Source organism: Cibotium barometz, chromosome 24 (assembly GCF_041138505.1).
Source record: "Cibotium barometz isolate CiBa-2024 chromosome 24, ASM4113850v1, whole genome shotgun sequence".
Taxonomy (NCBI): Eukaryota; Viridiplantae; Streptophyta; class Polypodiopsida; order Cyatheales; family Cibotiaceae; genus Cibotium; species Cibotium barometz.
In genome coordinates, this window is record NC_141069.1 from 38,696,579 (window position 1) to 38,718,756 (window position 22,178).

Below are 22,178 nucleotides of genomic sequence, written 5' to 3' on the forward strand. Positions count from 1 at the left end.
CTTGCAAGTTTTTTTGTGGTTGAGTATGTGGTTGAGTATGTGTTGGAAGCAAATTTGATCTTGGGGCATAAATGGACCATTTTGTTGCCCAAGCACCACTATGCTTTGCTACTAGCGATAGAGTCATCATGGTGGTCAACAACAAAAAATTGACAATACCATACTGCAAGGAAGAGGATCCAGCTTTAATGGATTTCTATGATGCTGAATGCAAAAGGATACAAGCCTCTTCCACAAAAACCCCTCTACATAATGACCTACCATCTGCATGAACAACCGACTCCATTAGAGTATCTACTCCTTCAACCCCATCCTCACCTACAAAGTTCGATGCCAAAACCTCGCATCAATAGCTATTCCTAAAGAAGTTCCCACAACCCAACCATCTATCTCTAACAAGGAACTCAAAGGGAAGGCCTCGAACCCTATGCATCTTCATCGACAAACCTCACCAAAGGATACAACCACATGCTCAAAGGCCTTGTCATCGACAGTAAATCCACAAGAGACTCTAGCCTCATCATCGTCAACAATGTCTCAAACCTGTAGCCTCAGTGCCAACAACCAAAGTCAAGGAGGGCCCCAAACCTTCCATATCAACCCAAAGGAAAACTCCACCACGACAACCACAATCAAGGTATCTTAATATTATCAAGATGTGGGTGGAGAAGCAGGCTACTATGAAGATGCCAATCAAATTTGGGTGCCTCGACAGTCAAAGCCTCTTTCTCAACACAGCACTCGGAAGCAGGTACTTGAAGCTCAAGGCTACTATGAAGATGCGAATCAAATTTGGGTGCCTCGACAATCAAAGCCTCTTTTCTCAACACAGCACTCGGAGGCCAAGGAAGAAGAAAAGTACTCCACAACACCGTCCAGAAAAGCCTATGCGAGTTTCTCAAAGAACTCCACCAAGTCTACAAGTGTGGGTACCAAAAACACTATTGCAGGCACAAGGGTACTACCAAAGAAATACCAAAAACACTATTGCAGGCACAAGGGTACTACCAAAGAAATACCAAAGCTTGGGTACCCAAGCGCATAACAAAGTCCCCTAAGCTTGCACAAAGAAGGAAACCTCAGCACCAAGCACATCGGCCACCAGTTTATAATCTTCATCAAAGATGGGTGCCTGTACATGTGCTTCAACAAGGATACTATGATGGTAATTCCATCATATGGTTGCCAAAATCGAACAATGTGAAGAAAACATCACCAGCAACTTCAACCCTAACTGCTTCACCTAAAGTTTGCCAAGAATGGAGGCCCAAGAAACATCAAGCAAATCACTCAACCACTCTCGATCCCCTCCCTTGGAGTATTTCATTATCCAAGGAGAAATATAACATGTACTAGCTTTGACAGCCTTACACTCCCCCATGGGAGGTGCTGGATTATCCATATACAACCATAAACTTGTCCTTCATTCAATATGGATGATCCACGCACCTATGAACCTGCTCAATAGCCATATGGTGCACGACCGGGCGTCCGATTGACGAACGGTCTGAACCCCAGTGACCAGGTGAACCTCCCGAACCAAAAAAAAAAATTCACCCCCCGGGGCAGTTCGGTACGCAAATCGAGGTGGGCGCCCCAAATTTAGAAACCTTGCCCCAAAATTTGGACCATACACACTTATCAAGGTGCCCATACGATGGCCGCACAAGAACCAAAGGACGATCGCCCACTGTGTGGTCCACACGTACAGCTACGTGGACACCCATGCTGCCCCAGACCAAATAAGGTACATGCGTACCACTCCTTTCCCTGATAAAAATCGACACACCATATCTTTCCCCTAGACCCATGCCTAGACCCATGCAGGCCACTGATCCATAGCCTTTGATGGTACACTGTCCTTTTGTACTTGCTTTGCACAGCGCCCGTACCCGTGCTCCACAGCTATATAAACCCCCGGGGTGTTCCACAGGCTACACGCATTTCTGCACAGTGTATGCCTGTTGTATCGCCGTCTGTCCTTGTGCAGTGTACTTGCTGTAGTATAGCCACGCCTCTCACACCCCCTCATTTGCCTCTTTTCAGATAAGGCAATTTTCCTCTATCCCCCTCTTGCTAGGAGGCAGTGTCCTTAACTCTTCTCTCCCCGTATGGAGAGACTTACAGCAGCCCTCAGCCCTTCTCCCCTTTAGCAAAATGTTTTTGTCTTAAGGACATCTCACAATTTCCCCCCCCCCATTTGCGTAGACTTTAATAAGAGGTTTTTGCCTTAAGAAAGAATTTATGCGCTATAGTCTTCTGCTCATACGGTGAGCAAACGATCTCAGAATTGAGATCCGACTGAAGCGTTTCAACCGCGACAACGAGCCCTACAAGACGACATCCAAGATGGCCCCTTCTCAGAAATGTCAGAATATTGCCTCAAGAGGAGCGCGCAACAACGAGATTAGGCAAGATTCTCCCGATGCGGACCTTGGCGAGGTCTACTGAAATGCCATCTTTGGAGATGATGAATCCAAGATACTCAATTCAATGAGTAAAGAAGGTACATTTGCTCTTCTTGGCATAGAGTTTGTGTTTGCGCAACAATTGCAAAACTCTACACACATGCTCCTCATGCTCTTCCATTGATTTGGAGTAGATTAAGATGTCATCAAAGAAAACAAGCACAAATTCATCCAAGTAAGGACAGTAAGGAGCATTGGTTAACCCGAATGACATTACAGTAAACTCATAGTGGCCATAATGGGTATTGAAGACTGTCTTGGGTATATCTGCTTCCTTGACTTTGATCTAATAGTAACCAGACCTCAAATCTATTTTTGAGAAGACTTTGGCCCCATGAAGCATGTCAAGAAGTTCGTCGTCGTTGTTGCGAGGGATAGGATACTTATTCTTGATAGTGACTTGATTTAGCCCTCGATAATCTATGCAGAGGTGGAGAGTTCCGTCCTTCTTTTTTTGGAAAAGAACAGGTGCCCCCCAAGGAGAGCTACTGGGGCGAACAAATCCTTGCTCAATGAGTTGGGAAAGTTGCTCTTTAAGTTCAATGGCTCCAAGAAGGAACATTTTATAGGGCGTTTTTTGAGACGGGTTGAGCTCCAGGGATCACCTCGATTTCATGATCGACTTATCAAGGAGGCGATAGCCCTATCAGCTCGTCAGGGAAGATGTCAGAGAATTTTTGGAGCCAAGAGGGTTCTGTCTCCATACTAGGTTCAATGGCTTTGTTGAGCTTGACTAAGAAAACTTGCTGACCCTTACGTGATCCCTTGAGAAGATGCTTTGCCTTGACAACCCTAGATTTAGGTTTTCATGTTATCCCCTGAACAGATATTACTTGGCCATGCTCATTTTCAAAAGTGATACTCCCCTGGTTACAATGAATGCTAGCTTTGTTTGCAATTAACCAATCCATCCCAAGGATTCCATCATAAATTCCTAATGGCAAGACTCTAAAGTGGCCATGAGTTTGCTCATTACCCAGCTCAAAATCAAGGTTTCCTATAGAGTAGCGAGATACTACTTCTTTCTCACTGGCTAACTCTACAGTCATTCTTCTAGCTTTTTTTGACTCAAGTTTAATTTTTGCACAAACACCTAGGAGAAAGAAATGAATGGGTACTGCCACAATCAATCAAAAGCTGAAATGGCTTACTGTGATGAGTGGTTGGGGTTTGGATTACACCAAATTGTTTATTCGGACCTTGGTGCTCTATTGCCGCATGGACGGTGGCACGCTCTTCTTCAGCCATTTCCAAGGTCGGTTCTTCACTTATAACACAGGCAGTCCTAGCAACTGCTCCTCCACGGCCTCTGCCACGCCCACCGCCTCTTGCACCTTGGTGGATAGGGATTCCACGGCATTGATTTCCTGTGCTACCTTGGGGAAATGATGTTGCCATCTTGGGACAGTTGGCTCTAAAGTGTCCCAGCTCATTGCACTCAAAACACAGAGGGCCTTCTCTGGAAGAAGCAGCATACGAGCGGGGGACAAAAGAGTTGCCTTGTCACCCTCTATTGCAGTAGGGAAAATTATGTTGGGGTTTCTTGTAGGGTTGATCTTTAGGATTTGGCTCAGGGTAAGATCTCTTTTAATGCTTAGGTTTGTCAGTCCTCATTTCTTTCACAAGGGGCTTTGCTCGTATGAGAGCATCTTGTAATGTGCTTGGCCTCATTGTTTCAAGGCGGGAGTCTAAGGGTTCATTTAACCCTTGGCAGAAACGAGCCACTTGCAGGGAAGTAGTCATGGCTGCTGGGGCATACTTTCGAAGAGTGATAAATTTGGAATAGTAGTCCTCAAGAGTTAAGCTGCATTGCCTAAGACTAAAAAATTCATTCATCTTTATGGATTCATGGGATGGGGGAAGATATCTTTCCTTCACTGCCTGCTTGATGTCTTCCCACATTTGAGAATGCTCGGTGACTTCCTTGTCATGGCACCACTGTTTCCACCAGAGTTTAGCATCTCCGATGAGGTGAAACCGTCCAAGCATAGATTGATTTACCGGCACAACAGAGAAATAATCATCCATCGCCTAACAATCATTCAAACATCAATTCAACTTGTTTGTTTTAGTAGGATGTTTTTATTAATTAGCATTATGTTAGGTAAAACATTCATTGCAAAATAATCTTTAAATGGCAATTCCTAGGAGCTAAGATCGGCTTTGATACCAATTGTAAGGTTCCCCCCTTCTAAAATAGGAGAAACACTTAAGATAGTCCACTAAGTCTTAACTTGGAGAAAATTTCCTATTTATCGACACCTTGACCATGTAGAGATTCAAGGATATGATTCATAGGTAAGACCTAGTCCTATCCCACAGGGGAAGCATGATCTTCAAAAAAATCAGATCACCCATGGAGCCCTTAGCAGTTGTTCATTGCCTCAAATTATGGAGACATTATCTCTTGGGGGGCAAATTCCAGCTTGTAATTGACCACACAAAAGTCTAAAGTGGATCTTCACCCAGCCTAACCTCAACATGCGGCAAAGGAGATGGATTGAAATTCTACAAGAATATGACTTCGACATCTGGGAAAGATAATGTGGTAGCAAATGCACTTAGCCGCCCCGTAAATCTTTCTTAAGTGCAATTTCAATGCCAAATAATCCCATAATACTGGTCAAGGTGGAAGAAGTCTCATCTCATGATCCATATTATCAGAGGATGATGAAGTTAGTAGAAGAAGGGGGAAATTCAGAGAAAGAGAAGAATCTAATCAAGGGATACTCCACTCATGAAGGAAGCCTCTACTTCAATCACAGGCTATGTATCCCTAAGGATCCTGCTTTAAAGAAACTAATCCTCCATGAAGCTCATGATAGTCCTGCTCTGCAGGACACCCAGGCTATGCAAAAACATTAAATGCCATAAGAAGGAGCTTTCATTGGGCAGGCTTGAAAAATGATGTCCTTCGGTACTTGAAGCAATGTCTCTCATGCCAAAGGATCAAAGCTGAAAGGGTCAAGATGCCTGGAAAACTTCAACCCTTGGATATTCCCCAAATGAAGTGGGAGTGCATTAGTATGGATTTTGTCACAAGTCTCCCCACTGTTCAAGGAGGATATGACTCCATTCTGGTAGTAGTGGACTTACTTACCAAAGTAGCTCACCTTATACCAGTGAAAGAAGACCTTCAAAGCTTCTGATGTTGCTCGAATATTCATCAAGGAAGTCCTCAAACTTGGTCTCCCAAAAAGGATAGCAAGTGACCGGGATTCTGACTTCACTTCAAAGTTCTGGCAGTCCTTATTTCAAGCCCTGGGAACTCAACTTTGCTTTAGCACATCTTATCATCCAGAGACCGATGGCCAGACTGAGAGAGTCAATCAAGTAATTGAAGACATTCTCAGAGCATATTGTGGACGGGAACCAAGAAGGTGGATTCAATACCTTCCTATGGTAGAATTTGCCTACAATGCATCTTATCATCAGAGCATAGGAATATCACCATTTAAAGCACTCTATAGGCAAGAATGCTTGTCTCCTCTAAATTTCTCTGATCCAACCCCATAAGAGTTGAAGCATCCAGGAAAATGCTCGAAGAGATGGAGGAACAAACCAAGGCAATCCAAAAGGATATTAAAGCTGCCCAAGATCGACAAAAGCATTATGCTAACACCAAGAGGTCTGAAAGGATCTTCAAGGAAGGAGATAGAGTTCTTCTACGAGTGCGACCCAAACAAAGTTCTCTATCACTTGGGAAATATAAGAAGCTCAGTCCTAGGTATTGTGGTCCCTATACAGTTATCAAGTGTCTAGGTAAAAGTGCCTATAAACTCCAACGCCCAGCCCATATCAAAGTCTACAATGTATTTCATGTAAGTTTGTTAAAACCATAGTCTCGATCATATTCTTGACGATGAACAAGTTGTAATCCCTACTCAAGGAGTCCTTGAATTACAGCCCAGTAGCATCATAGATTCTAGGAAAAGGTAACTCCAAAATAGAACTCTTGTAGAACATCTAGTACATTGGAAAGATTACCCTGAAGAGGATGCAACTTGGGAAGATGAAGCTACACTCTTAATGGATTATCCCCAATTCATGACGAGATGAGGACATCTCGATTTCTTTAAGGGGGGAAGGATGTAACATACCCATCTTCACTAATAAAGAAATGTCCATGTAATAGATAAATTTATGAGTTTTTATGGTATAAAAATCAATGATCTTATTATTTGAGTCATTTCTACTTAGAATCTTCAAATTTTGAGCCCAAGTTTGGAATCTGCACACAATTTAACCCTGATATAGGATTTTACAGCATCCAAAACGGACACCGGATCAAGCTTATACGTAAATTTCAGTCATTTTAGTTAAAAAAGCGACAACCTTTAAACCTTAATAAATACACGACCGGGCGTCCGATTGACGAATGGTCTGAACCCCAGCGACCAGGAGAACCTCTCAGACCAAAAAAAAAATCCCCCCGGGGCACGCAAATTGAGGCGGGCGCCCTAAATAATCTCACTAGCCCAATTTTGTGAGTTAAGGTTGTACAGAGTTCACATGTGCACTTGTGCACATCCTGGGGGTCCTAATAAATTTTCCAAGGTCCCAAATTTTAAATTTTCTTTAAATTTTTTGTTCTCCATATCCTCTTATGTTTTCTTAATATTTCCTAGCCTTAGTATATTTTATCTCCCCAATATATATATCTTCTACACACATTCTCTATCCACACACACACATTCTCAAAAAAACATGACTCGTTTGATTGATAAATTTTACATTTATATATTTGGGAATAATTAGGAGGGATTTTACAATCAACTCTAACCCTCTAGGGACTTATCTTAATGAGGGGGACCGTGGCAGGTGCGAGCCTAGCCCATGGTACGATCCATCAAAAGAGAATAATTATTGGGAGGGATCTAACAAGAATTGATGAAATTTAAAGAGGGTATAAATACCTTTGAATAAATTGAGTTTGGGGGTGTGTAATTATTGGAGTAGAGTACTGCACGGCCTCCCTTGTTGTGTAAAAAGAATGCCTACTAAACATCCTTCCCAATATTACAAGTACTGTAATTAATACTAGATGTATGATAAAAATGGACTTGTTCAAGTACTAGGTATAACTAGATGTGCCCAATTGCAAGTACAGCTCTGATAACAAGGTGATTTTTACCACTAGAGGGGTGTAGAAGTAAGCATGGGAAATTTGCGCTCCCCCCTCCTTATTTAGCTTGGAAAGTGATGGTCTAAGAGCTCACAATAGTGTTTGGTCATAATTATCCACCTCCATCCCTTTTCTCATTAATTTTTGGAAATATTTTCTACATATACATGCATACCACTCCTTTGACCATGCTTTTTTTTCATAAAATTAGCTTGGATATACATGACTTCATATATTTTTATCTCTTTTCATATAAACCACTCCTTTTTTATTTAAAGACCATATCTAATCTTCCAACCCTTAGTCTAAAGCAATTCCATTTAGCCTTACAATTTTAATATGTAACCCTTAGATGTGTGGTTTCACCATTTAATTGATTACGCACATGCTATTATTTTGCATATAACTCCCTATTAATTTTGCATATAACTCCCTATTAATTTTTACTCTAATTTTAATGTTTTATTTTTTATTTATATTTTTTTATTTTTCTAAGGCCATACATTTAACTTCCTCCTACTAACCCATTTTTATAAATTAAGGATAAGGATTTTTAAGGTGCATATGTGCACTTCTGCAAACCTCATGGTGGGGTCCTAATATTTTTTTTTGAGGATTCAAATTACAAATTCTCTTTTCATCTTTGGTTTTATTTTATTTTTTAAAATTCATCCTAATATTTCTTGGCCTTAAAATACTTTCTCTCCCTAGTGTACACATCTTTTGCACACATTCTCAAAAAAATGACCTGTTTATTGTTTTGTATTTACATGTTCAGAATAATTAGGAGGGATCTTACAGTAAGTTAAGGTTTATGCATGCAAAAATTTTCTATGGGTGAACTATGGTCTAAGATCAATCTTTGTTCTCAAAAGTTAGACGACATAAATTAAAAGCAAGGTTTGAAAGAACACATTCAAATTCAAATTTTAATAGAGAGAGAGAGAGAGAGAGAGAGAGAGAGAGAGAGAGAGAGAGAGGGGGGGGGGGGGAGGGGAGGAAGATATTAAAGTGTTATGTAAATTATTAGTATTGTGAGTGTTATATTTTATATCACGGGTATAATTCGTAGGATGGAGGTGGCAAGGAGATCATTTTCATTTGTTTATGGTGATGGCCAAGATATTGAAGGTAATTATTTTTTAAATTGCTATAATTCACGTATTTTTTTTCCATAATCTATGTAATATTCATGGCTGAATTGTAGACCCTCCATTTTGGGAAGGAGAAGCAAAAGCATCTCTAATTATCAAACTATTAGAGAGCACCGGTGTTTTACGGTATATATAGAAACCCAACTTTTATGTAAGTTTTGTGTTTTGTTTGATGAATTTATATTGCTATTGATACATTTATATCACCAACAGGGAATATCTTTATTTTTTAGAATCCAAACTATTGTATGGTTGAGACTCTTACACCGAGAGCTTTGGGCTCCTTGGAATTTACAATCTGAGATTACAAAAGATCGCGGATCAACTTTATGTACATGTAATGTTTGTAGACTATGAAAAGCCTGATAAGTAGATTTTTGAGTCATCGGCACTAGACAATACAAAATTTTTCGGTTTGTTGTCTACAAGCTTGTTCAAACCCCATTCGCCTCAAATATTGATCCACCAAATGAGTTTTGTAAAGTTTTGTTGTTTTCCTTCTTTTTTTCCACGAAAAGTTTACCTTGGACTAGCTAATGTTTTTTTGCCAAATGGAGGCAAGGAGTATAGGCTTCCAAGGAGAGATAATCCAGTTGTTCGAAGATTGTTTTAAAGCTTTGTTCAGGTGTGTTGAGATTGTCAACCTTATTTTGGGTTGAAATGAGATTGAGTGCTTTAGGAGTATATATATGGCAAGCATGGTGTGTTTATATATAGGTTGGCAAGTTAAGGACCATGGGGTCCATCATGGGCTTCAAATATACCGCTTATCTCTACTTACCCTTCGAAGATGAACGTTTCTTTTTTTCTTCAATTGTTTGGAATTAGAAAGTAAGAAAAAAACACACCCGTACGTGCCATCGCTTTCGCATTTTGAGGGCTTGAACAAGTGATCTTGGAACTCTAGAGCAACACCTCTCTCTATGCACTGATTTGTGATCGACAAATAATAATACTCTTACCCGTCAACAGGGACAGGTCAAGCCACTAGATTAATTAATACACCTACAATAAAATTATGAATATATACACCTACAATAAAAGTAGTGAATCAAGAGTTATGATTTTTTAAAAGAATAGTAAGGTGAATAATAGTAATAAATGATTAACTAGCACGAGTATGGAGCATCCATTAAAAGCCTCTTTGCTCTCTCCTCTTCTCTCTACACCCACGTGAAAGATGGCACCCTAAGTCTCTCTCTCTCTCCCTGCCTACCACGTGAAAGGTGGCACTCACACGATGCCATGAGAGCATTGAATGGAGTCTGACCTGCATGACGATGCTCAAAAACTCTTAACAATCTCTCTCGCGCGTCGTAGTGCACTGTCGTATTGGTTCGAGTGTCGAGCTGCTTGTCTTAGGTCCAATGCTCTGGGTGTCGTTGTGCACTGTCGTATTCGTTCGAGTGTCGAGCTGCTCGTTTTACGTCCTATGATTGTCGTAGTGCACTGTCGTATTGGTTCGAGTGTCGAGCTGCTTGTTTTCGGTCCTATGCTCTGGGTGTCGTAGTGCACTGAGGTTTGGGTGTTTCTTTCCGTCCTGTTTAAGCTCCATTGACGGAACCGTTGGGCCTTTTTGCACTGTTGACGGCTTTGATGGGTCTTCTGAAGTTTTCTCTATGGACTTGCAGGGTCCTTTGAGAGTCTATACTCAAGGTAATCTTGATTTGCGTTTTCTTTGCCGTCCTCTTAAGCACACATTGCCGGATTTGTTGGGTCTTTCACATAGGGATAGCAAATTTTAGAGTTGCATTGCTGGATTTAATGAATTCATAGAATGTTTTTCCGGAACTGATACAGATATTTGGACCAGAAATTTTCACATATTAACATGCAATTATTTGGTACACATGCAGAAAAAAGGAATCACTACAATGTCGTGGTTAAGATCGACTCACTGTGCGGGGCCATGGCAAACTCTAAGAAATGAGGCTCCTCTGTTTGGCCGTATACAAGAGTGGGTAGCCTACATTGTGCTGGCAGAGTGTCCACAACACTCCATCATCTCCATCATTAACCTTGCCTTCCTTGCCATTGCCAGCTCTACAGTCCTCTACAGCCTAACTATCTTCAACAGAAATTCCTCTGGCACCACTAGCTATGGCAATACAAAGGGCCAAGTGTCAAGTACCATCATGGGCTTCATCCTGCCCGTTTCCACCACAGCTTGCATCGCCATTCTCTCTATTGGCATGACAGCTTTTGGCATATGGGATGGCATCCACTATGGCTGGAGCTCGCCTTACATCCGCGAAGAAGTCTTTTCAGCCATCGAAACCCTGGCTTGGCTCTTTTCTCTCATCATTCTGCTGAGTGAAAAAAAAGACTCTACCCAAGAACATCCCCTAATGCTACGTGTATGGTGGTTTGTGTCTTTCCTCACTTCATTCTTTGCATTCCTTAGCTCCATCTCCCGACTAACGACTGCCTCCAGGCTCTCCTATGACCTCCACCTCATGATCTATGACATCTATGCTATTGTGAAGCTGCCTGCCTCTCTCTTTCTTCTAATTGCAGCGCTGAAGGGAGATACCGGCATCCAAGAGCCCAACATCATGGCGGATGGTGCGGTCACTGGAGAGTTGACAGAGCCCTTACTTGCTTCATCTGCAACCAGTAGCTTTGCGAAGGCTGGCTTCTGGAGTAGAGCTACATTCACCTGGCTTACTCCCCTCCTCGAAGCAGGGTCCAAAAGGTCTTTAGAGCAAGTTGACATTCCCGAACTCGCTCCAAATGACAATGCGGAAAACATGTACAAACTCTTTCAATCCAGCTGGGAAAAAAGCATCAATGCCACCCACCCACTCAGAAGCACACTTGTCAAATGCTTCTGGCCACAAATGATCCAATGTGCTTTTCTACAGTTGGTAAGATCAATTGCCATGTTTGTAGGACCTCTTCTCATATCAAGCTTCACCGACTTTGTGTCTGGTGAGAGAGCATCAAGATATGATGGCTATTCTCTTGTTCTCATCCTTTTAACTGCCAAAACCATTGAAGTGTTCTCATATCACCAGTACAACTTCCACTGCTACAAATTAGGCAACAATGTTCGATGTGCCGTGGTTACTACCCTTTACAGGAAGGGCTTACGCCTCTCTGGCTCTGCTAAAATGTCTCACGGGGTTGGCCAGATCACAAATTACATGGTGGTCGATGCTCAGCAGTTGTCAGATGCTGTGCTACAGATGAACAACATCTGGAGCATGCCCCTTCAAATCATACTAGCCTTGGCAATCCTGTACTTTGTTATTGGTGTGGGTTCACTAACTGGCTTGGCCACCATGGTCATTGTAGCAGCTCTTGCCATGTATGTCTCTTCAAAACAAAGGAGTTTTCAAGAAGGTGTGATGAAAGGCAGGGACGGCCGGATGAAGGCAATTAATGAAGCCCTCCATTACATGAAGGTGATCAAGCTGCAAGCATGGGAGGAATTTTTCCAAGCTAAGATAGAGAAGCAGAGGCAACAAGAGTATTCTGCACTTGTGAAGTTTGTTATTGCAGCTGGGACAAACATGTTTAACCTGTGGAACACTCAACCCTTAGTATGTAATATTACATATGTGGCCGCCATCTGCCTAGGCCAGATTCTTACAACCGCAACTCTCTTCACAGCAGCCTCTCTCTTCAGGATCCTGCAAGAGCCCATTAGAAACTTTCCAAATTCAGTTGTGCAAGTGACACAAGCCCTAGTTGCACTAGACCGAGTTGAAAGGTTTTTGCAAAGCACCGAGATTCAGAAGGGAGCAGTGACTAGAGTGTTGGAATTAGATGAGCATCCAGTGGTGATAGAAAGAGGATGCTTTTCATGGGATGATGTAGAGGGGACTCTTGTTTTAACAGACATCAACGTGAACGTCAAGCGGGGCTCACTGATGACCATAGTTGGAACAGTTGGGTCTGGCAAATCATCGCTGCTCTCAGCTATACTCGGGGAGATGGTGAAAATCACAGGACATGTAAGTCCTCTCTTAACTCAAGGTTCTCAGTTCCAAAGCTTTGCCTTACTTCCAGCTGTAGTACAATGAGTTTATTCATGTTCATGTGCTGCACAAATGTACTGCTGTGACCCCCTCAAAACATGTTTTCAACTTGCAGGTTTGAAATGTTAGGCCTTTTTTATCTGCTATAATCAAGTAGCCTTGAACTCAAGGTTCTCAGTTCCAAAGCTTTGCCTTACTTCCAGCTGTAGTACAATGAGTTTATTCATGTTCATGTGCTGCACAAATGTACTGCTGTGACCCCCTCAAAACATGTTTTCAACTTGCAGGTTTGAAATGTTAGGCCTTTTTTATCTGAGTAGCCTTGTCTTGCCTGAAAATAACCATCAATATTTGGAGGTATGTTGAATCCACGTAGCCACTATGCTAGATCCTTGTAGCCCAAGAAGCAGCAGGAATGGTCTTCTCCCTTACAGTGGTGCATCTGCTGAAATATAGGATTGAGCAGCGAGCTCTGTTTTTTATTTTTTGATTTGAGAGAGAGAGAGAGACTAGCTAACATATTTCTGGTTTTTAAATGCGTTTTTGATATATATTGTTTGCCTATGCCCACCATCACAGGTAAAAATGAGTGGCACTGCTGCATATGTTCCTCAGACAGCATGGATTCAAAATGCCACAATCAAAGACAATATTCTATTTGGTGCTACAATGGAACACGTCCGCTATCGTCAAGTATTGAAAGCATGTGCCCTAGAGCAGGACCTTGCAGCTATGGAACATGGTGATCAAACTGAGATTGGTGAAAAGGGAATCAATCTAAGTGGAGGACAAAAGCAACGGATTCAGCTTGCACGTGCTATTTATCAAGATTGTGATGTTTACCTCCTCGATGATGTCTTCAGCGCAGTCGATGCTCATACAGGCGCCCATCTTTTTAAGGTATGAACCATTGTTAGAAGGATTGTTGTTCAAGACATGCTAGAGACTCCACATCATGGTCTTAAAAAGATTATCTCAAGGAATCTCATCTTCCTTCCTTTCCTAGCAAATTGTTAAAAACGTATCCAAGTGTCATGGCAAGTCCTCTTGCTGTTCGTCATTTCCATACAACAACAAAGACTCCTGTTTAAACTAGAATAGGTCATTCCCCTCCGAGGCCATCTGTGAAGGGATGAAGTCCAGTGTGTGACCTAGAGAATATCAGGAACCTCCTTTGAGAATCCTTGCTTCATGTGGAGTGGACTCATCCTCTAACCTGTTCATTTATTGCATTTGCTTGCTGCCCACCTGTCATGTACTTGGGCAGAAGTGTCTCCTCTTAATCATTATTCCTTCATGGAATCATCAAGGCAGTGATAAGATTATTGGAATCTAACAGGTTCACCCACTCAGGTGGTACAGTCCCAAGGTCCCCAGCCCCCCCCCCCCCCCCCCCCCCACCCACCAATGCAAGCAAGTCACCACAACATGCTTGTGTGTGCATGCACACATACGCATGCACACACCCATCAAAACCCACTTTCACTTTTGAGAGTTTTTGGGTGTCTGGTGCAGGAGTGCATTCTCGGGCTTCTACATGGAAAGACAGTCCTGCTTGTGACTCATCAAGTGGAATTTTTAACAGGAGCAGACATCATATTGGTAAGAGTTGCTTGTAAACCTGAAATCCAAGGTTTTTCTTTTTTTTTCCTTTTTTGGGAGTGAGTGTTTTACATGCATACATTTGTATGAATGTATGAAACGCATGTACATAAGTACATACATATGTGTATATGTTCAAGTGCCAGGGTTTGAGTTAGACACGCAAGCAAGGCGCCCCTCCTAAGATGGTAAACTGGTTTTATCTTGATTAAACCTCCAGGTCATGAAAGATGGAAAAATTGCACAGTCCGGAAAGTATAATGAAATTCTCTCAATTGGCACTGATCTTGAGGCCTTGGTAACTGCTCACAAGCAAGCCATGGATTTAGTGGACAAAGATGCACCCGCCGAAAACGGGCATGTGGAACGATTCATCACTGAAATTAAAGAGAGGCTGAGCTTTGAGAGGATTGTATCTACAGAGGAGTTGGTTTCGAACCTGCCAGTCTCTACAGAAGGTCTGGTCGAGAAGCTCTCAAGTGCTGACTCCTTTATTGACTTCAACAAAGACAAAGGCTCTCTAAAGCTTATTGAAGAGGAGCAACGGGAGGTGGGTCGGGTAAGCATGAAGATATACTGGCTCTATCTTACCAAGGCCTATGGCTGGTCTGCCGTGGGGATCCTTGTGGCCAATCAGTTGATCTGGCAAGCACTTCTGGTTGGTAGTGACTTTTGGTTGGCAGACGAGATACCCAATGGGCCTAGCTCCACCGTTAGCACAAGGACATTCATAGTTGTCTACACAGTACTGAACTTGACAAGTTTTGTTAATGTGTTGATACGTGTAGTGCTAGTGGCAGTTGTTGGGTTGAAAACTGCTCAAGGGTTTTTCCTTGAGATGCTTCAGGGGATATTCCGAGCGCCTATGTATTTCTTCGACACAACACCCTCGGGAAGGATTCTGAGCAGAGTAAGTCACTTTCGAGATTACTTGCTTTTCAAGCAACCAAAATTCCGAATTCTCTTAACCACAATTTTGGGATTACTTGCTCAAGTAACTGCAATTTTTAGATTACTTGTTTTTCATGAAACTGTAATTTTATGTGTATTGTTTCTTCAACCAAATCCAATCCTAACTCAGAGTGGGGATTTTTTACAGTTTTCAGCAGACCAGACCACCCTCGACTTTATTCTCCATTACTTTGTCGGTGGATTCATGGGTTCTCTGTTCGGCTTGTTTGGCGTTATAATTGTTATTTGCATATCGTCCTGGCCAATCATCTTCATGGTGATACCATTTCTATTCCTTTTCCATGTATACCAGGTATTCAGATTGTTGCTCCTTTACTCTCCAATGGAGATATATCTCCGAATAGGATTTATTTCGCTTAAAAATTGGCCACTGTGTTCCATGGCACAATGATTATAGTAGCAATGTTAGATGGTTAGGATGAGTTAGTGGGCTATTTTCATACTTGGGTTGTATGCAATCAAGACTCTACTTTTACAGGTGTTTTACATCAACTCCTCAAGGGAGATCACACGTCTTGACTCAATAACAAAAGCTCCACTTATCTATCACTTCTCGGAGACGGTTGCCGGAATCGATACCATCCGTTGCTTCGGAAAAGAGGAGGAATTTTCCCAACAAAATTTGGATCAAGTGAATGTTAACATGAAGATGGACTTCCACAACAATTCAGCAACTGAATGGTTAGGCCTCCGGCTAGAATCATTAGGCACGGCTATACTATGTACGACAGCTTTTCTGTTTGTGGCTCTTCCTAGTAACTCCGTCAGACCAGGTATAGTGTGCAAGCTCTCTGTACCTGATAAGTTTTTAAAGCCTCCCCATCCAAACGACTCATGCATGCTTTATTGTGTGGTAACTTGCAGAGCTGGTCTCCCTTGCTTTATCATATGCACTAGGGCTGAATTCTAGCCTCTATTGGTCAACCTGGCTGTATTGCACAGTAGAGAACAAGATGATCTCAGTTGAACGTATACGGCAATTCACAAACATACCAAGTGAAGCAAGCCGTGTTATCAAGGACTGTTTGCCATCACCAAACTGGCCATATGAAGGGAAGATAGTATCCAAGAGACTAAAGGTAGCTTCAGATAATGCTGATACATGGCCCTTCACATGCACTTGCACCATTTGCTTGAAAAGCAGTCACTGTATCAGAATTTCAAGCTCCTTTTTAAAAGCTTATTGCACTGGGATCATCTGTGTGTGCATGTGTGTTGTGCTGGCTGTCAACCTCAATTTGTAGGCTAGGAGTTCTCTCTACAGGTACTCCGATTTGTCTCATAGGCCGAGTTCGGTCTTTTGGAAGACGTTAATAAAATCTTTCTTTCTTTCTTTCTTTCTTTCTTTCTCTCTCTCTCTCTCTCTCTCTCTCTCTCTCTTTGAAGACCTTTCAACCTCACTCTAAAGGATTTTATGGTGTGTTGAAGTAAAGGAGTACTTGCTTGACATGCGAAATCTTTCTCTGCCTGCAGCTTCGCTACCGACAGAACACACCTTTGGTTTTAAAGGGTGTTAATTTCACTATACAAGGTGGCCATAAAGTAGGTGTGGTTGGCAGAACTGGGAGTGGGAAGTCTACACTCATTCAAGCAATTTTCAGGCTGGTTGAACCTGCCAGTGGGCAAATTCTTGTAGATGGTGTGGACATTTCAACCCTTGGACTTTATGATTTGCGATCTAGGTTTGGCATCATTCCACAAGAACCTGTCCTGTTCGAAGGAACAATCAGAATGAATGTAGATCCACTTGGATTATACACGGATGAAGATATATGGAAGGTGATTTCCTGCAATTTTTTTGCTAATGGTGTGCTGTATAGCTTTAATGAGTGTATACGCATGCATGCATGTGCGTGCATGCCCACGTGAGTATGGTCCTATTTCCAGTTTTCTAACAAAATCACGGAACAGGGACTACATAAATGCCAGCTTGCGAACATAATCCAGGACAGACTGGACAAACTTGATGCTCAAGGTATGCTAGTAGTTACCCCCTCTCAAGTGTTTTATCACCCCACAGCCAATTATCAGTCAAATGAAAGCAAAACAATCTCATTCTGACTTTTTCTTGCCTCCTAATACTACAGTGACTGCGTATGGGGGCAACTGGAGTGTGGGCCAAAGCCAATTGCTTTGCTTTGTCCGTGTGCTCCTGAAGGGCAGCAAAGTACTGTTTCTCGATGAAGCTACAGCTTCAGTGGATGCACAGACAGATTCCGTGATTCAAAGTCTTATAAGGAAGGAATTTGCGCATTGTACCGTAGTTAGCATTGCTCATAGGATACCAACAGTTATGGATGCTGACAAAGTCCTTGTAATGGATGCAGGTCCTACTCTAGCTCTCATCTATATTAATCAGTTCTTTTATGTCCATTGTGTATATGTTTGTTAGATCACTTCTAGATGAGGTAGCTGAAAAGGCAGTGCTCTTTCCACCTGGCCTCCCCTATTTCCTATAGCCGGTAAACTTTCAAAGGGGGTCCATAAGTGGGAGATCCCTTCAGAGGGACTCCAACCATATACTAGGGTGAAGGCACTGTTCTACCACATTGCTGGGCCATTTGCACCCCTTCTTGCTACCCAATCTGCTACTTTCTGTTGCTGCAAATCTGCTATCCATACTTCACGCTTCTGTTCCCGGCCTGCACATTCTCATAAGCTTTTTTTTTTGCTGAAAGGAGACTTCCTTTAAGTATGAATACACCTGTGGGGGTTGATGAGAAAAAGATCCCCTGATCCCACTCCCTCATGAAAACAGTGTGCTTTGCTTGCGCAGATCTGGATGGACCCTGTATGTGGCCATAAGAGTGCGAAAAATATCTCCCCATATAGTACAAATGCACTGAGTGTCGTATATCTGACTGCCCTATGTGCATCTGGCTCTCCATCCTCATAAGCCTTTGCCTCAAGGTTCTCTAGAAATCTTCCATCACAAGCATCCCTACCTGTCTAGACACTGTTCTCTTATCAGAAAGTGGCTCACAAGTAGCCAAGGCTCACCTTTGTCTACCCTGTACATGGTCTGAGTAATCATGGCACATGCATTTGAGGCTTGATGCATACGACCACAGTGATAAGAGATGCCTAGGCCATCTAAGCAACTCATGCACAGCGAATCTCCTCCCTGAATTCGGTCTTTGAATTAAGCTGACTGTTGTAAGCCTTGGCTGGCTAAGTGCCAGGCACCCTGTACATGGTCTGAGTAATCATGGCACATGCATTTGAGGCTTGATGCATACGACCACAGTGATAAGAGATGCCTAGGCCATCTAAGCAACTCATGCACAGTGAATCTCCTCCTGAATTCGGTCTTTGAATTAAGCTGACTGTTGTAAGCCTTGGCTGGCTAAGTGCCAGGCCTCCTTTGGGATGTCCATGCTCTTTTCGGGGCCTCGGTGTGGCTCTGTGAATCTCCAGTCTTGTGGAATGTTGCAAGTCTTGGAAGTAAGTCTTGGTCCAAGCTGTGTTTGAGGTGATCCATGTCAATACATGTCTGCTCTCCTGTCTATTCTATGCAAAATATAATGACGCATGGATGTGCCTCTGGCATGCGTCAATAAGTGACATGGGTAAGGACAATACCCAAAACAGGCCCTCTTCTATCACCACTTCCCGAAAGTCTTCACGATTGTCCGATTGAAGGTAGAGAAGTCATTGTCTAAGTATCCTAGTTGAAGAAAAAAAGTGTGAGCAAATGTGAGCATGAAACTCAAAAGCACAAGAAATTTGCCTTGACTACAAGAACTTGAAAGAGATACAAGACATGGTGGTTGTCCTTCCAAAGAGCATCTTGAGTCTCCAGAGAAGTCAGGGGGGACCAAAAAGGTAGCTCTCCCTTTTTGCCTCAGGTGAATTGTTGTTGAAGACTGTAATAGACCAAAATTTCCATGGGCAGCTTGAAAAATAACACAAGCTAATGAGTAAAGCAAGAATTTACTTGGGTTTTGTGTTGGGCTAGGGCAGATGCCATAGAAACCAGAAAATACCTGCTTGAACTACATGATTGTAGAGTACACTACTATCATTGCTTATAATCAAAGATTTTTCAACAAAACTGCGAAGGATATGAGACTCTTAAGCCCTTTCGGCTCTGATACCAACTGGAGGATGAAGCTCATAGCACAATTACATGTCGAAAGACTAGCCTTGATTACAAGAAGTTGAGAGAGATACAAGACATGATGATACGCCTTTATATTGACACATAGACCATGTTGAGCCCAGGGAAATGAGGGGGGGCAAGAGGGCTACGTCTAGCTCACTCTTGACACTTGACCCCCATCATGAGATACTTGACCTTTGACCCAAACGTAGGGACACATATGACATCATGGCTTTTATGAGTAGTATGACTACTATACATGCATGGCATACATGATAACAAACTAATGGCATGACTAGGTTCAACTAGAGTAATTTGGCATTACTCCTAACACTACTTACATAACGTAATTTACTCTTTCTATTAGGTCTTTCTCGTTGTGACAACCATAGTCACCAGCACACCCAAAAAGGTACGGGTGCACGTGAACACTCAATCCTACAGCTTATATGGAAACAAACTCTTGAGGCAAGAGATTGTTTGTCATTAAAACACTAGTTTACCATACAGGAGCTAAAAAGCTGTTTATATGGGACATGTTTTCCAACAAGCCTAGTTGCAATCGCTCAACCTAGAGCCCGCTGGTGGAGGTAGGCATAACTTTATGCACAACCTCCACATATTCTTAGGTGCTGGTGGCACAAGTTCTATGCTATGCTTGAAAACGTTTGACTTGATCGGTATGTGAGCGGTTCGAAGTTATGGCTGGTGCATCCTAGTTCTTTCTATAGCCAGCTCTCTCTTTGTGTGTGCAAGTATGCAGGCGTGTGCTTGTGAACCAAGTTGATCCCTCATCTTAGGCAAGGTAATTTGTAGGGCCTATCATAGTTTTAGGTTTTCAGTGCTTCTTTCTTTCTCCTTCCCTCATTTTGGGATTATGAAATCATTCAATGTGGTCGCCGCTACCATTTTACACAATTTCGTAAACCTTAAATTTCAGGAAATAAAATCAGGATAAAACAGAAAATTTGAGAAGAGTAATATCTTCTATTCAAAATGTGCTTGTTGCGGTAACCTCCCCTTTGAAATGATTGTTCATTTCTTTCGTGATTTATTGTGTATTGTCTGCTTTTACGAATGAAATACATGCACATGCACGTGTGCATGCACGCACATGCAGGTACCCCCATGAACACACGCTCTGGCACCTGCATTTTGCTGATTGCCTCAATGATGAAGGATGTTGCTCTAATCTCTTTAGAACCACATACTAACATGGATTATTAGCCATCAGAAGAATGTTTGCATGGGTCATCCATAGAACCACATACTAACATGGATCAGCCATTAGAAGATTGTTTGCATGGGTCATCTTGTGTATGCAGAGGCATGGGCAAAGACATGGATCATCTGTTATTGTTCTCTTTCTCTCTATATGTAGAGAGAGAGAGAGAGAGCACGCACGTGTGCATACACACGCGCAACCTTGGTATGCTTGCTACTTATCAAACTTTTTTTGAAATACAGGAAGGGTGAAAGAGTTCGACAGACCTCAGAATCTGCTGAGCAACCCAGACTCAGTTTTCACTGCCCTTGTGAAAGAGTACTCCACTCGCTCAGGCCAACGAGAAGAAATGTAATCCATCAACGGCATTTTGTACGACACGGCAATTCAATCGTGTCGAGATTTTTATGAGAACCCTGCGAAGCGGAATAGTATCGTGTCAAATATCGTGAGGATTTTTATGTGCACACTTGTTGGTGTGATGGCCAAGTATGCGTTTTTCTTAATGAGATTTGAGTGTGTAAAGTCTCTTAATATTATTTTTGCTTACACTTAAACCCTTCAAATTTTGACTCTAAAGATTTGAGCAGTTATAAAAAAAATTTTTGAAAGACAATAAAGAAGCAAGAGGTGGGCATAATTCACCCAAATTTGGCTAGAAATTTATAATAGACCATCGTAGACCGTAGACTATTAACACTTTGCACAAAAGTTAAGAACTTATAAGATTTGTCATGGATTGAACTTAAGGAGGATATTGCTAATGATATCCAAGATGTACTTATCGAAAGAAAACTAGTATCGTGTATGAATTATCTAGTGTAAGAAACAAAATTTGTAAGGTTTACTATAGATTGTGTGTGTTATGTACTGTCTAGTGTCGTGTGGGTGTATGTAATGTCTAGTGTAAGAAGTAAAATTTGCAAGGTTTACCACAGATTAACGCAAGAAGTGCAGTTCTTTTGAGATCAAGAAAAACAGTACCTTAGTTGGAAATACGTGAGTGTTGTCTTAGATCGTGGATGAAATCCTATAGTTTTATGACTTGTAAAACATATAATACACAACATATAAATCCTAATCATGAGGTAGTCGCTTATGTGACTATTGCATTCCAAGAGACCATGAGCTCAAAGCTTGGCATCTAATAAATGTGCGCTTACACGTGCACGTGTGTGCTTGAATACATGTATGTGTAAGTGCTACGTGTGCATGCAACTCATTTAATAAGTCATTTATACATGTGTGTCGGATACTTTGAAGGTTAGCATGGTTTCACCTACTTGTCCTATCATAAGGTGCTTTGTAATTTTACTTGCTTGATTAGGCACTTGTCTTTTTTTAAACGATACTAGAACATATAAAGTGGCCTTACCTTGAGGTTAATGTCAAATAGGAAAAGGTTAAGGACTTTGTGAACATACTTACTCAAGACTAGTAATAGCTTGGCCATCTTCAAGTCTAATGTCAAATAGGAAAAGATTAAGGACTTTGTAGGTTAGCATGGTTTCACCCACCAGACCAACCATAAGGTGCTTTACAATCTT

General features: G+C 41.9%; 1 protein-coding gene across 1 annotated transcript; it reads left to right on the top strand.

Moving 5' to 3' along the window:
• Window positions 1–9,913: 9,913 nt before the first annotated feature.
• Window positions 9,914–21,197, top strand: LOC147625268 (ABC transporter C family member 4-like). Its single transcript, XM_086818573.1, has 12 exons — window positions 9,914–10,403; window positions 10,604–12,706; window positions 13,310–13,630; window positions 14,246–14,332; window positions 14,553–15,242; window positions 15,432–15,596; window positions 15,783–16,077; window positions 16,169–16,383; window positions 16,778–17,083; window positions 17,216–17,279; window positions 17,392–17,631; window positions 20,874–21,197. The coding sequence occupies exons 2-12, from the start codon at window positions 10,622–10,624 to the stop codon at window positions 20,984–20,986; spliced, it is 4,581 nt and encodes a 1,526-aa protein (XP_086674699.1). The 5' UTR covers window positions 9,914–10,403; window positions 10,604–10,621; the 3' UTR covers window positions 20,987–21,197.
• The last annotated feature ends 981 nt before the right edge of the window (window positions 21,198–22,178 follow it).